General features: G+C 43.9%; 1 protein-coding gene across 8 annotated transcripts in view; it reads right to left on the bottom strand.

Annotated features, from left to right (window-relative positions):
• Positions 1–14,199, bottom strand: part of chd6 (chromodomain helicase DNA binding protein 6) — a 79,796-nt gene that overhangs the window by 62,690 nt on the left and 2,907 nt on the right. For 7 of the 8 annotated variants that reach the window (XM_024269165.2, XM_024269164.2, XM_024269166.2 and 4 more), the window contains exons 2-6: positions 10,997–11,046; positions 8,018–8,642; positions 7,490–7,625; positions 7,074–7,227; positions 3,060–3,209 (exon numbers count right to left, since the gene is read on the bottom strand). In XM_024269165.2, coding sequence (XP_024124933.1) covers positions 3,060–3,209; positions 7,074–7,227; positions 7,490–7,625; positions 8,018–8,642; positions 10,997–11,026 — 1,095 coding nt within the window. In that variant the 5' untranslated portion in view covers positions 11,027–11,046. The remainder of the gene's footprint in view (positions 1–3,059; positions 3,210–7,073; positions 7,228–7,489; positions 7,626–8,017; positions 8,643–10,996; positions 11,047–14,199) is intronic. The other variant, XM_024269169.2, reaches the window with a different exon arrangement.

The following is a 14,199-nucleotide window of genomic DNA, read 5'->3' as shown; positions in this document are numbered from 1 at the left end:
TTGAGGGCTGCTCAGTCTATTTGGATGATGTAGTGGTTTACTCAGATACCTGGGAGTCTCATCTGGAACGCATTAGGTCCCTGTTTTTCCGCTTGTCCGAGGCGTGTTAACCTGGCAAAGTGTGAGTTTGCTAGGGCGACTGTGGTATATTTAGGCCGAGTGGTTGGACAGGGTACTGTTCGTCCAGTGCAGAGTAAAATCCAGGCAGTTGAAGATTATCCTGTTCCTGCAACTAAGAAGGACTTAATGCGGTTCCTAGGACTGGTAGGGTATTACAGGAGTTTTTGCAGAAATTTCTCAGAGGTTGTTGCGCCTTTGACTGACCTGCTAAAAGCCAAGAACGCATATGTTTGGTCCCCACTTTGCCAACAAGCCTTTGAAAAAGTGAAAAAGCTGTTGTGCAGTGCACCTGTTCTGGCTGCTCCCTGTTTTGATCGTTTTTTTTCGCTCCAGGTTGATGCCAGTCAAATCGGGGCAGGAGCTGTTCTCTTGCAGGCTGATGATCTGGGTGTGGAGAAACCAGTTTGTTTCTTTTCAAGGAAATTTAACTCCTATCAGTTGAATTATTCAACGATAGAGAAGGAGGCACTTGCATTATTGTGGGCATTGAAACATTTTGATGTCTACTTGGGTTCTGGAGTTGTGCCAGTGGTGGTTTATACCGATCACAACCCTTTGACATTTCTTAACTCGTTCCAGTGTCCTAACCAGCGACTTATTCGTTGGTCGTTAGCACTCCAAACATACTGGTTAGACATTCGTTATATTAAAGGCTCCTCAAATGTTGTGGCAGATGCATTGTCCCGCTCACCCCTTTGTTAATTAATATTTTTTTTTTTTTTCCCTTTGCGTTTTAGTGTCCCTCCACTTTTCCACTTTTTCTGCTTCGTTTCCTCTTAAAAGTGCCTCTATGGATCCAAGTTGCTGAGGATTGAGGTGGTTGAAGTTAGTATAGGTGACCTTGTGGGTGGGTTGTTGAAGACTGGACTGGTTTGCAGTCTTTCTTTTTTCCTTTGATATTGATATTCTTTATAATTTGGTCTGAGTGTTATTTTTTTTTCAAGAACCTTATGGGTTCTTTCTTTTATGGTGGGGGGTGTTACGACCCCGGCCTTCTCCTCTTCCAGGCCTGTGTGTTTTTGTGTGTTTTCCCCTATTTGTTTGCAGGTCCTGGTTGAGTTGGAGTCTCCACCCTCTGGGCGGATCTGGCCAATCCCACAGAGGGCATAAAATCTGCTGGGAGTCATGGCGTCTCTCTCTCCCACCTGGCAGACGGGGCTGCAGCCATCCCAGCCCATCTAGCTTTTTTCTTGAGTTGGATTAGATTTATGTTCAATTAAACCTTTGGTTAATTCTTTCCCAGTCTCCCTCTTGTTTGTCATGACTTTTATTCGAGCTGGTCGTGACACTTCACTTCAAGTTTTTCTAAAGTGACTGAAGTCTGTAACTGCATTTGTCTTCCATCCAGACATGATTTGAAATCCGCCGTTTCTTTTCTAAAGACGATTAGAATCAAACTCTGGAATTTCTGACAGGAATTCTTTTGTTCTCCAACACAAGCTCAACACTTTTCATCAAGATTTAAAGCAAATTGTTACAACATGTTTATTGTGCTTCATTACAGGTAACAGCAGCAGTAAGAAGCCGTCACCAGTAAGAAGCCGTCACATTAACCTAATGCATCATGGGAGATGTAGTGAAAGCAATGATGCTGGAAAGACTTTATTACCTTTTTACACAATCTCACACTGGATCCAGCGGGAAGCTGCTGGTCATGGAGGGATGATCCGTACGGATCTCTAGCCCCGCCCCCGTTCTGCACAGACCTGTGCCGCAGATATACCCCCCCCATCCTGCCTCTGCATCATTTATCCGTTCGGATCAAACGTGATTCCTGCGTCAGATTCTCGCCCTCTGCCTTTATTTTAGCGGGTAAAAGTGGCTGCTAGACGCTTGTAAAAAAGTGTGCTTGGAAACCTGGCGCTCCTGCCATGTGTGGGAGGAGCTACCATCACACGTTTGTGTCGTCTTCTTTATGAAAGACACAAAAACAAAGAAACAAGAAATCTGGTGCTTTTATTTTGAAGAGCCCCACAAAGGCGTCTGCAAACTCCTCAGGGTGAAAGCTGACCCTTATTGATGAACACCAAGCGGATATTCTGTTTATAGATCAGTGAAAATGAAAACCTCCCAACAGCAAACCTGACCACCTGTCACGGCACACCTGACCATCTATGTCCATTACTGCCTCTATTTGCACACTCCCTATTATTATATTCTGCACATTACAATTTGCACAATTTGCTTTTGTTTTTTATTATTGTATATTATTTCCTTATTTTTTTGTAAATATTGCTTTTTCTCTATATGTTAATATCTTCTGTATATGCCTCATGCTGCAACAGCCTAATTTCCCAGCCTGGGATGAATAAAGTATTTCTATTCTATTCTATCACGCCACACCTGACCATCTGTCACGCCACACCTGACCATCTGTCACGCCACACCTGACCATCTACCACGCCACACCTGACCATCTATCTCACCACACCTGACCATCTGTCACGGCACACCTGACCATCTCTCTGACAATTCTCTGATTCCACTCTCAGCCACAGTCACAGGTGAGAGAATGATTGCCATATTTATTAAGACACACCCACATCAACAAGCTCATCATCACCAAACAAAGAGGAAATAAGAACCGATTTCAAAATAAAAAGACACACATAAAATGCAGGAAGTAACTGGTGTTTGGGATCACATTCTAGCAACGGCACACCTGACCATCTCTCAAGGCTGACTTGTTTGCTGCGGCACATTGGCTGAAAATCACTGATCTTCTGCATATGGTGGTAAATATTTCCACAAAGGTCAGAGAGACTTCAACTCTCACATGCATGATAACTCATTAGGTAATAGTTAATCTGGTGACGGGAATTTTGATGAGCTTGAACTCATTTATGAGCAACTACACATGATTCATGTCAAATCAAATTAAAAGTAAGCAAGAAAGGTCCTGAAAAGTTAAATTACTCAGAGTTTGTGTGTTTGCTCACTTCAGCCTGCCACGCCAGCGCTGTAGCATTTAGCGCCGATATGCGGCCGGCTCCTAGGACTGCAATCGTCTCTCCATCATCGTCCACAACCTTAAAGTCCATGTCTTCATTGTATTTCCTCCTTTTGACCTGACGTCCTGAACGCCGTTTCTGAAAAGGAGAAAGAAAATCCAGGTGAGAAAATCACAGAAGAAAGGATGAAGTTAAAACGGGGCGGTCAAATTAAAAAGTGAAAAAAAAGCAAAGGTGTTAAACATAAAGGAAACCTAGAAAGTCAAGTAAGAGGAAGTAATGGGTAAGAACATGAGAAGATCAGATCATTCTATCCCTGCTTCCATTGGGGGCACTGACTCTGCTCACCAGTTTCTCTCTGATCAGTCACACAAAATGTTTTTTTTTCACATCTGGTGTTCCTCAGGGTTTTGATCAATACGTTTTGTCTTTCATTTCTTCTCTCTTGGTGTTATACATTCATTCATTCATTCATTCATTCATTCATCTGCCTAACCGTTTTGTCCCTTTCTGGGTCATGGAGGATGACAGAGCTTACCCCACCCACTTCTGGGTGAGGGCAGGATACACCTGGACAGGTCACCAGTCTGTCACAGGGCCACAATCACACACCACATACACTCTCACTCACATCTAGAGACAATTTAGAATAAACAACCTCTGAAGCATGTTTTTGGACGGTGGGAGGAAGCTGGAGAAAACCCACGCATGCACTGGGAGAACATGCAAACTCCACACAGAACTGTCCCAGTTGGTGGTTCTGGTTCAGATCCCGAGCCGGGACTTGAATTGGAGCCTTCTTACTGTGAGGCAAGAGTGCTAACCACTGCACCACCGTAGAGCCTTCACTGGCATTATTGTTTTTTTTATTTTATTTTGTGCTAATTTCATTATAATAATAATAATAATAATGGATTAGAGTTATCTGCGCTTTTCCAGACGCTCAAAGCGCTTACATTGTATATCCATTATTCATTCACACCTCATTCATACTTGGTGATGGTAAGCTACTACTGTAGCCACAGCTGCCCTGGGGCAGGCTGACAGAGGCGTGGCTGCCAGTACGCAAAAACGGCCCCTCTGACCATCACCAGAACATTCATACATGAATGATCTGCTTTCACCTTTAACCTGCCAGTCTGCTGTCACGTTCACTCCTTCTCCACCAGTTTGTTGAGTCCCAGGACAGTTTCTAGCTTTGCTCTATGTAAGATGATGTCTAGCAGCCTCCAATGTGCAACAGTAATAAAGCGATTCTAACTCTGGTCGACTAACATCGCCCATGACGTCTCACGTGGAAACAGGCTCTTTGGGAATTGAACCACTCAGGCATGTCAAACTGTTTACAAAACATGTTATTACAGGGAATAGAATCCTCTTTATCTCAATAGATACAAAATATCCAGTATTTATAAATATGTCTATGATTAAGTAAATTCAATAAACCAACAAATGCAAAAGTGTTAGGATAGTGTTAGAAACATGAAATAGTTCACATTAAGGAGGAAGACTGTAGGCTCAGCTCTGAAGTGCACGGACCACTTCTGTCAAACATTTAGTTTCTGACCTGTAGTGAGGAAGCTGTGAACACCCAATAGATGAGGTTATTTTATTTTGAAAATTATTTTATTTTGTAGGTAGAACCTGGTTTCCTGTATGATCTGGTGCTCTGTGTTGATGAAGTAGAAACAGACTCCTGGCTGATCCTACAGCATTTTTCTGACACGTAACCATATTTTAGCTCATGAATCAACCAGCAGTGACAACTAACATCTTAACTAAAAGGTTAAGATGCTTCACTGTCTTGTGTGTTCAGGTCTCCGATGGGCAGCAGTTTTCTCTCTCCGAGTCTGACAGACAGAAGGAGCAGATCAGAACCCCAGAGAAAATGGGAACGATAGTAATAGACGGAAGAAAGAAGTTGCTTCAAAATCCCCCTGATATTTTAACACAAGTTAACTGATATTAATACAAAAAACAAAAACAACAGGGCACTTTTTAATACGAGGTAAACAGGGCGGGAGCTCAGTCACCCCTAGAGCCCGATGTGTGCACGTGTCGGGCTGTCAATATTATAATTAAGACTTGAAAATTATTAAATTACAAACTGGTAAACATAAAGTCCTTTGAAAAAAAACTCTACAATAATGATAAATTACATAAAAAAGTTGGTCCTTAAAGACTCACTCCAATGAAACTCGTGTTGTTGGTGTTTTTAACATTTTCTTGTTGCATTTTCACATGGTAGAGAGCATTTATAAAATATTTAAGATGAGAACTGAATTGAAGTATTTCTTTATCCAAATAAAAATGGGAAGTTTGAAAAAGTTGAATTCTGTGACAGCCAGTGGAATGGGCGGGGCAAAAGTCTCTTTGCTCCGCCCCATCCTGATGCATCCACCTGCATACACATAGATGTATGAACCTCTTTGTTTTCCTGGTCTGAGCTGGAATCTGGATCAGAATGTACGTCTGGATAGAAACCATGTTGCTGCTGTTTTTGTTGAATGTAATGTTAGCATGAGGGTGTGGGAGGCTGTAAGCTAGAGGGAGAGCAAGTCAACAAAGATTTCATGAGATATCAGTGTGGAGTTACTTCACACCAACAGTCCCATCCACAACTGAGAGGTGAATTTCTAATGAACTCTGGCCGCTCTGCAGAAACTACGTCTTTGGAAATGGTTACTGGTTGAAAAGTTATGGTAGCCGAAAGAAGGTGTAAGTGCAATAATTAATACTGTAATGACATATCATGTGAAATAAGTCAATCACAGACCCAAAACTGTTCTGATACCGCCATACAGACTGCTCTTCTTCACGTTGTCGTACTTCTTTGATTTTTTATTATTGTACATTGAGATTTTTTATTATGTATACTATGTGAGCTGCTGAAAAACTTAATTTCCTCAAGGGTGCCATCTCAAAGGGATCAATAAAGGCAAGTCTAAGTCTAAGAACATAGGCTAAAGCTCCAGAGTTAGAGGATATTAACAGACTTTTTTGATTCGCTCAAACTTTCAGGCATCACCAGACGCGCGTGCGCAGGGTGCGTGCGCACGGACCCAAACTGAACAACTCAGATGTACATCCTAATAAAAAACTAAGTCTTATTGAGGTCGTTTCTCCTGCATGCACACAGGAATGAGACCTTCAGATTAGCAGGGATGACGTTTTTTTTTCTCCACAGAACGACCGCTGCGACCACAGATTCTTTGAAAAATCCAGCCCCACTCTAGAGCGCTGTGATGCAGAAGTCATTGGTTTAAGTCTGGAGAAAGATCTGCCTGTAGGCTGAACTCCCACACAACAAGGACCATGGCCCACGGTGAGCTCAGGTCCTGGCTCCAGGTCATTCAGTCATGTTCAGGTTGGGACTCTACAAGTGTTTTCACTGCTATGTGGGTAATGGCTCTACACCAGCATAGTAGAAGGGCAAATGACCAAGCAGCACTTATGAGGAACTGTCTTACAGGAATCATTGAGCTCATCCGTTGGTGGTGGATGTCACATTAACACCTGGAGAACTGACGGTCCTCTCCTTAAAGTCTGTGTCAGGAATCTGAACTTCGGTTTTGTCGTGTTCTGGTTTTCCTCTTAGTCTCATTATGTTCCACAGCTGTCGTCCTTTAGTTTCTCACCTCCGTCTATTTAAGTGACTGCTTTTCAGTTCATCTGTTGTGTTCTGTCACTGATTTGTTCTCCCATGGTTTTGTCATGTTTAAGTTTATTTAGTAAATCTTTAAGTTTCTGCCAGTAGGTCTGGTCTCCAGTGTTTAGGTCCTTCACTACCATCACTGACAGTGTGCTGCAGTTGTTACACTCCACCATTGTTGTCATCAAGTGTGTTAAGAGAAAATGATTAAAAATGATAGACAACACTTTATTCATCTTTCCTAATAACAAACCAAATCCATTTAGGATAACTGCTGCTCTACATCTACCAGAAACTCCAGATCAGCTTCAGTACTGACAGCAGAAGCTGGAATGATTCTGGGTACTCACTGCATTGTCCAGGGGGTCCTGGCTGTCCTCTCCCCCCATTCCAACGGCTGATGTGGAAGTGGGGTCATCTCTCTCTAACCCCTCCCTGACAGCAGGCTCCTGGTTTCTCCTCTTCCCTTTCTTCTTCTTCTCTGGTGGTGCAGCAGTGAGTTCTCTGCAGGAGGACCGGTTAGTGATGAGAGCAGCAAACGCTGACCGCTGCAGTAACCACGGATACGTGGATAAAAACACACATAGACACACACAAACACACACAGACTCACACTCAGAAACAGACTGAGCTCATTCCTGCTGTTTTTCACTCAGAACTTTAAGAAAAAACAAACACTGTAAAATCCCCTCAAACCTGACATCTTTTCACTACCTGGAAGGTGGGACTGACCCCTCCCATCACTGACGCATGAACACATGCTTACTTCATAAAGACCTCCCACCTGGGCCTGCGCCCTCGCTGCTTTGCCATGGTAAAAGTGGCAGTGTTGCTGCTGGCCTGGTTCTGGTTCCTTCCATGGTTCTGGGTCATCTTGACACCATGAACCTGCGCTGGGGGGGCTGCAGGAGGGGGGTCAGAGTTAGACAGAACAGGTGACATTCTATTTTACACCTTGAAGTGAAACACGCCACCTAGTGGTGACAGAGTTGAACTGCAGACCGAACTTCCTCAGAGAAGCTTCCTGATCCGAGTCTGGGTTCACAGCATTCGTTTGTTACAGTCACCAAAGCGCTTGGAGTTATTTGAGCACATGCACACGCACGTGCACGAGGTATGAATGTTTCAGATTTTAGCTGCACACAGATGTGTTTGACTTTCTGTGAATATGAGTGGGGTGACAGAGACTGCAGGTCATTTCAGTCTGAACTAACTGGATGTGTGGACAGACGTCCAGCTGGATCCTCTCAGCTGTTCTCTCTGAAGGAACCGCTCAGCCTGCAGCAGAACAAACCTTGTTTTGAGGGATCAGGAGGAAGAAGAACTTTGATCTTCGGTTTCCTTCCTCTCTTTCCAGGAACTTTAACAGAACCTGGAGTAGATCCGAGGCCCACGGCATGGCGGGGAATCTTCCTGTTTTCCCCTTTTCCCTGCGGCGTCCCGCTGTCCCTGCGTCCATCCTTCCCCTTGGTCCGGCGCTGGTTCTGCTCCTTGTGCTCCTTCACCTCCTTGCTCCTCCGGAGCGTCAGAACCATCCCCTCATGCTGCTCCTTCCGTTTCTTTGGTTTGCTGTCTGTCCGCTCTCCTTCTGCCTTCTCTCGCTCTTTTTCCTTTTTCTTTCTTTTCTTTTTGACCTTGGCTCCGCCTCCTCCATCGTCCTCCTCACTCAGGGCGGAGGCTGGTGGTGGAGCTCGCCCAGAATGCTTTGCAGCACTGACCCTGGCTGTGGCGCAATGGTTTGATCCTGCAGAGCTACCCACGGGGCTGAGGAGACACAGCTGGTCTTTGGGACCCACGACCAGGTGCCCCCGTGGAATTGTGGGAAGTGCAGTTGGAGTGTTGCCGCTTCGGTCAGAGGAGCAAGCTGCAGCTGATGAGGAGGCCGGAGATTGGTTGTGCTTCAGGAGGCCGGGGAACATCTGATGGAGAGAAGCTTGTCAGAAATGTGTTTGTTTGATGGAATGGGGCAGTGTGCATCAGATAAATGATCAGATCAGACAATGGATCTGACTGTAAACAGACTGGATTAAATTTGAGACTAAATTCCACTTTTGAAGTGCAACAGATTAAAAAAAATAAACTGTCACTATTTTTTCAGTGTAACAGTAAATATCAGGACTCAGCGCTCTGTCTCCCCCTCTGGTCACTGACGGGAGCAGTCTCCAGAGTACTGACAGCACTACATCTCCCAGCAGGCTCAGCGCACAGTTCCTGGATGCAGCTATGCTGACTCTCGTTGTCAATCACCCACAGGAAACTAAAGCAGCTCAGAGCCTCAGTCAGGTTGAAGTATTGTTTTTTGAAGCTCAACCTGCATTACTGAGCATTTCATCCTGAACTGATCTTGCTTTATCTCTGATCCTGATTTGTCTTTGATCCTGCTTGTTTGCCGCCTGCCCCAACCCTCACCTGGAATCTGACCCCTAAACCCTTCCCGACACTCACCTGGACCCTGACCCCTCCCCCTTTCCCGACTCTCACCTGGACCCTCACCCCTCCCCCTTTCCCGACTCTCACCTGGACCCTGACCCCTCCCCCCTTCCCGACCCTTACCTGGAATCTGACCCCTAAACCCTTACCGACCCTCACCTGGACCCTGACCCCTCCCCCTTCCCGACCCTTACCTGGAATCTGACCCCTAAACCCTTCCCGACACTCACCTGGACCCTGACCCCTCCCCCTTCCCCACCCCCCACCTGGACCTTGAGTTGAATATTATGTATTATTATTGGGTCTGCGGGAACAATTTCACATTAAATCCATATTGGGAGGAAATTCTTTTGATTTTTGCAGCTTTCTTTTGTGACTGAATTTCATGACCCCATCAACCATCACCATTCTGTACACCATTACACCATTTTAGGAATCAACGCTGGGATTCTCGTGCAACAAAGAGAAACTGGAGCTCTCTGAAGGAGGTGATGGCTGTGCATGTTTGCAGTGCTGCCTGTGTGGCCTACATTTGTGAAGCAGTTCTTGCACATTGCAGTCTTGATCCAGCTTTGTCTTATTTATTATTACTATTTATTATTTCTCTTCGTCCCCTGTAGGACATAAGGCCGCCACAAACTGCTTCCACCACAGCTTATCCCTAGCCCTGTGTTGTGCTTCTCCTAGGGTGAGCTGATTTTCCGCAAGTTCTGATGTTATTGTGCGGCGCCATGTTGTTCTGGGTCCCCCAGGTTTTCTCTTTCCTGGAGGCGTCCACCTTAGGGCTACTTTGGCGGTGCGATCCGGCTCCATGCGAAGGACATGCCCCAGCCACCTCATACGCCTACACTTGATGTCATCAGTAAGGCATCTGGTCTTTGTCGCTTTGAAAAGATCTTTGTCTTATCCACACTACTAAACCCAAAGAGTCCAAACTTTGGATTTAAAACTTCCTGGTGCATCTTTCAGCTTTTTTCTCTCTGCTACTTGAATCTGGTGTTCTCTACCCACATCACTGTAATGTTCATGACAGGCGCCGTCTGGTGGACTTCCTTGGTATCATTTGTGAGTTAAAATATCGCAATTTTATTCCACTTCTGCTAAAGAAAGATTTTTCTTTTACAAAACAGTTATTTTCTGAGAAAGACAACTCGATCTGTGAGGCTCCGCCTTTGGCTCCTTGTGGGTGTTGCCCATTTCATGGCGTTATTCCGGAGCTGGCCCCGGTGTTCTAACGATCTGTCCTACCTCGTGAGATTTTCCTACCCGTAGCACAAACTAATAGCTACCCAAGTGTCCAACCTTATCATCAGATAATCCTACCTACTGTAAATGAACGAATATACCGTTTTTATGTTTGGTCGTAAACACAGCAGGGTGGGAGAGAATTATGGACGGAGTAGGACAGAATTACGGGGAGCAGCGTAGCCTCAGAGGGGGCGAGGGATTTAAACAGGCTCACAAAGAAGCACGGGGCGTCAGACACCTTAACCGGGACGCCGTGCGGCCTCACGGGGGTCCAACCGACAGCTTTACCGCGAGACAGCATATCCTGATCACAAGATCGAGGGGCAGCAGATTCATGGGAGGTCCGCTAAGACCAAAAAAGATTACATATTTTCGATTTGCGCATACACAGTAAGTGTAGGAAGGACAGAATCACGGGTAGGAAGGATTTATGTGACACTGGCAGCAAGTGGTTGTTGTCTCTGCAGATCAGGTCCAAGAGGACTTGGAGGAGAGGAAGGGGGTGTACAGCGCTGACGTTCGGCGCCCCTGAATCCCTCATGACCAAAACGTTTTCAACAGAGTTTCTAATATGGATGAGTTTGAGGTCTCAAACCTGCTGCTTGTCTTTCTTGAGGATTTTCATCTTCTATCCCGATTCTGCATCTGTCAACAAAGAAACAGAACAAAGATCAAATTTAGAAAATCTTTTAGGGAGGATAAAACAGTCATAGTGAACTCAGCTCTCTCTCATTACAAAATGTAATGTTGTTATAAAAGACTTGGACAAGAAGCAAACAATAAGTTCTGTTTGTGTTTTTCTTAGAGACACATCACAGATGAAAGGGCGCTGTGTTGCAGTGGTAGGCCGGTCAAGCTCTGTTTGGGAGACAGGTTCAATTCCTGCCTTGCCTGCTCATGTGTCAAAGTTTCCTTGGACAAGACACTGAAAACCTGATCGGGACGTCCCTAGTAAGAACATATCAATTAATTGAAATATCACAAAACTCGATTTGGCAATTTGCTAAGGCCATATTTAAATATTTATAAGTAAACATGGGGTTCACACAGACACACTCACAGCGAGCCTGTATGGAGGAATGGCATCAGTGACTCCAAAACAGCTTAAAAATATTTTGATAATCGAGGAGGATAATTATCATCCAGAACAGGTGTTTATTATGGTTCTGTGTCACGAGCAGATGTGTGTCTTCAACTCTAGTCAACTATTCAGCTTTTGAAGTCTTTTAAAGTTGCTCACAAGCGAGTTTAATCCTCAAGCTACTGCAAAACAGCTACCGCAATGAGGAGAGTTGGAAATGGCACCGAAGAAACATTTTGAAGTCGCTTTGACGGAGCTCAAAATTGTAACAGCTGATATTCAAGCTAAGCTAACCCTGCTGCTGCTAATGGATGCTAAGATATCAACGCTGATGGAGCTTGAGGCTAAGCTATCACCGCTAATACAACTCGTGGAAGATTTCCAACAGGAAAAGGTACGTAACGAAAAACGAAATAATCTGCAAGATCTCCTGCAGAGAAGTATGCATGATCATGAACAACAAGTACGGATGAATAATGTGATTCTCACAGGACTCCAACGGCAACCCAGGGCACGGCCTGGAGCTACCAACATTGGCATGGATGCTAACGGAGCTGTGGGGGATGCTAACATGACCGTGGAGAATCAAGTTGGAGTATTTCTTGCGTCTAAAGGGATTTCTTTGGATTTAAATACTGTCGAGGTCTGTCATCCACTTCCTCAGAGAAAGAATACGGATAAACCACCAATCCTGAAGCACAAGATAGCTCTGATGAAACAACGAAAACACCTGAAGGGCTCGGCTGTTTATCTAAATGATCACCTGTCGAAATATCATGCCGATCTAGCAAAGCAAGCTGTTAGAAAAGAGAAAGCAGATCCATTCAACTTGGGTCTAGAACTCCAGGATCTTTGTCAAACCACTCGGTCCGAGTGGTTTGACCTGACTAAGACCTGACTAAGCCTCTAGAAATAAAAAACATGAAAGACTTTAAGAACTGTGGGATCACGCATGTTTGAACCATTAATTGAAGCAAAATTAGTGAAATGTGACCTTAAGAATCCGCTGAATGTGAACTTTGACCCAATCGAGCTGCAAAGGACTTGAGGACAATTCACTTGATATGACAGCATCTAGTCATAACAAAAAAGAACGATTACGTGGCCTTAATCTTGTTCCTAAACTGTGATGTATCACTGATTCTGCACATATTCTTGATTTCCTTTTCTTTTCTACTTAATATTACTTGTATTATTATTATTTTTGATGAATACAATCTGCACAAATTGTCATTTTTAATTACATTTTTTGCATTGACTAATATAGATGATTTTTCTTCCTAATGATTGTCATCTGGGAAAGACATTTGTATTGATGGGTGTCGGAGCTCTGGGTTATCCTCGGATCATCATCATCAGGAGGATCTTCTGTACTGGAATATATTCAGATGATTATAGATAATCATCTGTTATGCTCTGGAGTTCTGATGCTGTTTGGTGCGGGGCATTTTTTCTGGTGATGATGGTCTGAATATTCTTGGGCTTCTGGTACTGATTGATGTGGATGATGTTTTCCTGATGATAATCGGCTGAGTATATTTAGATTATTGTTACTGATTTATATAAATGATTTGTCTATGAATGTTTGAAATTTGATTACATCACTGATTTGAATGATTCTTAATAACATGAATCTATGATTGTAGAGTATAAATATTTGATATCAAGTCCTGAACCGGATGTTGATAATTCAAGTAGAGAAAATGGTATGGTCGAGCCGGGATGGGATTATATAAGTTCGCTTCCTTCCACTCCCTTTCAAGTGATCAACCTGTGATTTAATATGTGATGTTATTTTGTGTATTTAAACCTGATTAGTTGAAATAAACCATTTCATTCATTCAAACTGGAAAGTTCTGGATAGAGACGCCCTCTGCACTGAAGTGATGAAGGAGGAAGCACGCACTTTTTAAGGCTCAGAGAGATAGTCCTCATGAAAAGTTCGCAGTCTATTGTTCTGAATTAAAAAAAAACTTTATTTTGAGCAATTCTCCACTGTTCTTTAATAAATGTTTACAAAGCATAATCAGAAGTGTTTTTGATGAGTATGGATCGGTAACGAATATTCTTTAACTGTGGGGGGGGGGTGTGAGACTGTGTTGATCTGGGTTCAACATCCAGTTCTGATTGAATCTGAAACTAAATGATGAGGCCCGAGATGAAAAAGTTCAACCAGATGAACTTTTAGCGGGCGATCAATGAACGCCGGACTGAAACGGGAGTGGACACAGGCGGTGTGTGAGCACCTTTACTGAGACTTCACCTGCACCATCAGAGGGAAACAAACCGGAACATTTGTGTCAGAAAGGGAAGCAGAGTCGGCGTTCCTCTGGGCTCGCGTCAGACAATCGAGCAGCAAATATTCCTGGATTGTAGGCACAGCTGGAAGTGGGTCAGGAAACATTTGGTACTAAAAATTCAGAAGTCTTGTTCAGCAACTGTGATAAAACACATTTTTATGCAACATCTTGTTTTCTAAGACTACACTGAAGTATTACAAATAATTTAGCATAACTTAATTCTAGCTTTGCTAAAGTTCAGTGGTGCATGAGGGCTTAAAAACCCTTTCTTTACAAAAAAAAGATAAACTAAAGAGTTTTTTTTCTCATTTCATGTGTTACCTCCAGTTCCATCAGGAGGTGGTCCCCCGAGACGGAAAGTGCCTTAAGAGACTGCTTCAACACCACTGACTGGGATGTGCTGGTCAGCTCGCATGA

The sequence above is a fragment of the Oryzias melastigma genome, linkage group LG2, assembly GCF_002922805.2.
Source record: "Oryzias melastigma strain HK-1 linkage group LG2, ASM292280v2, whole genome shotgun sequence".
Classification (NCBI taxonomy): Eukaryota; Metazoa; Chordata; class Actinopteri; order Beloniformes; family Adrianichthyidae; genus Oryzias; species Oryzias melastigma.
Note: the sequence above shows the minus strand (reverse complement) of the source record. Positions and strands in the feature narration are given on the sequence as shown.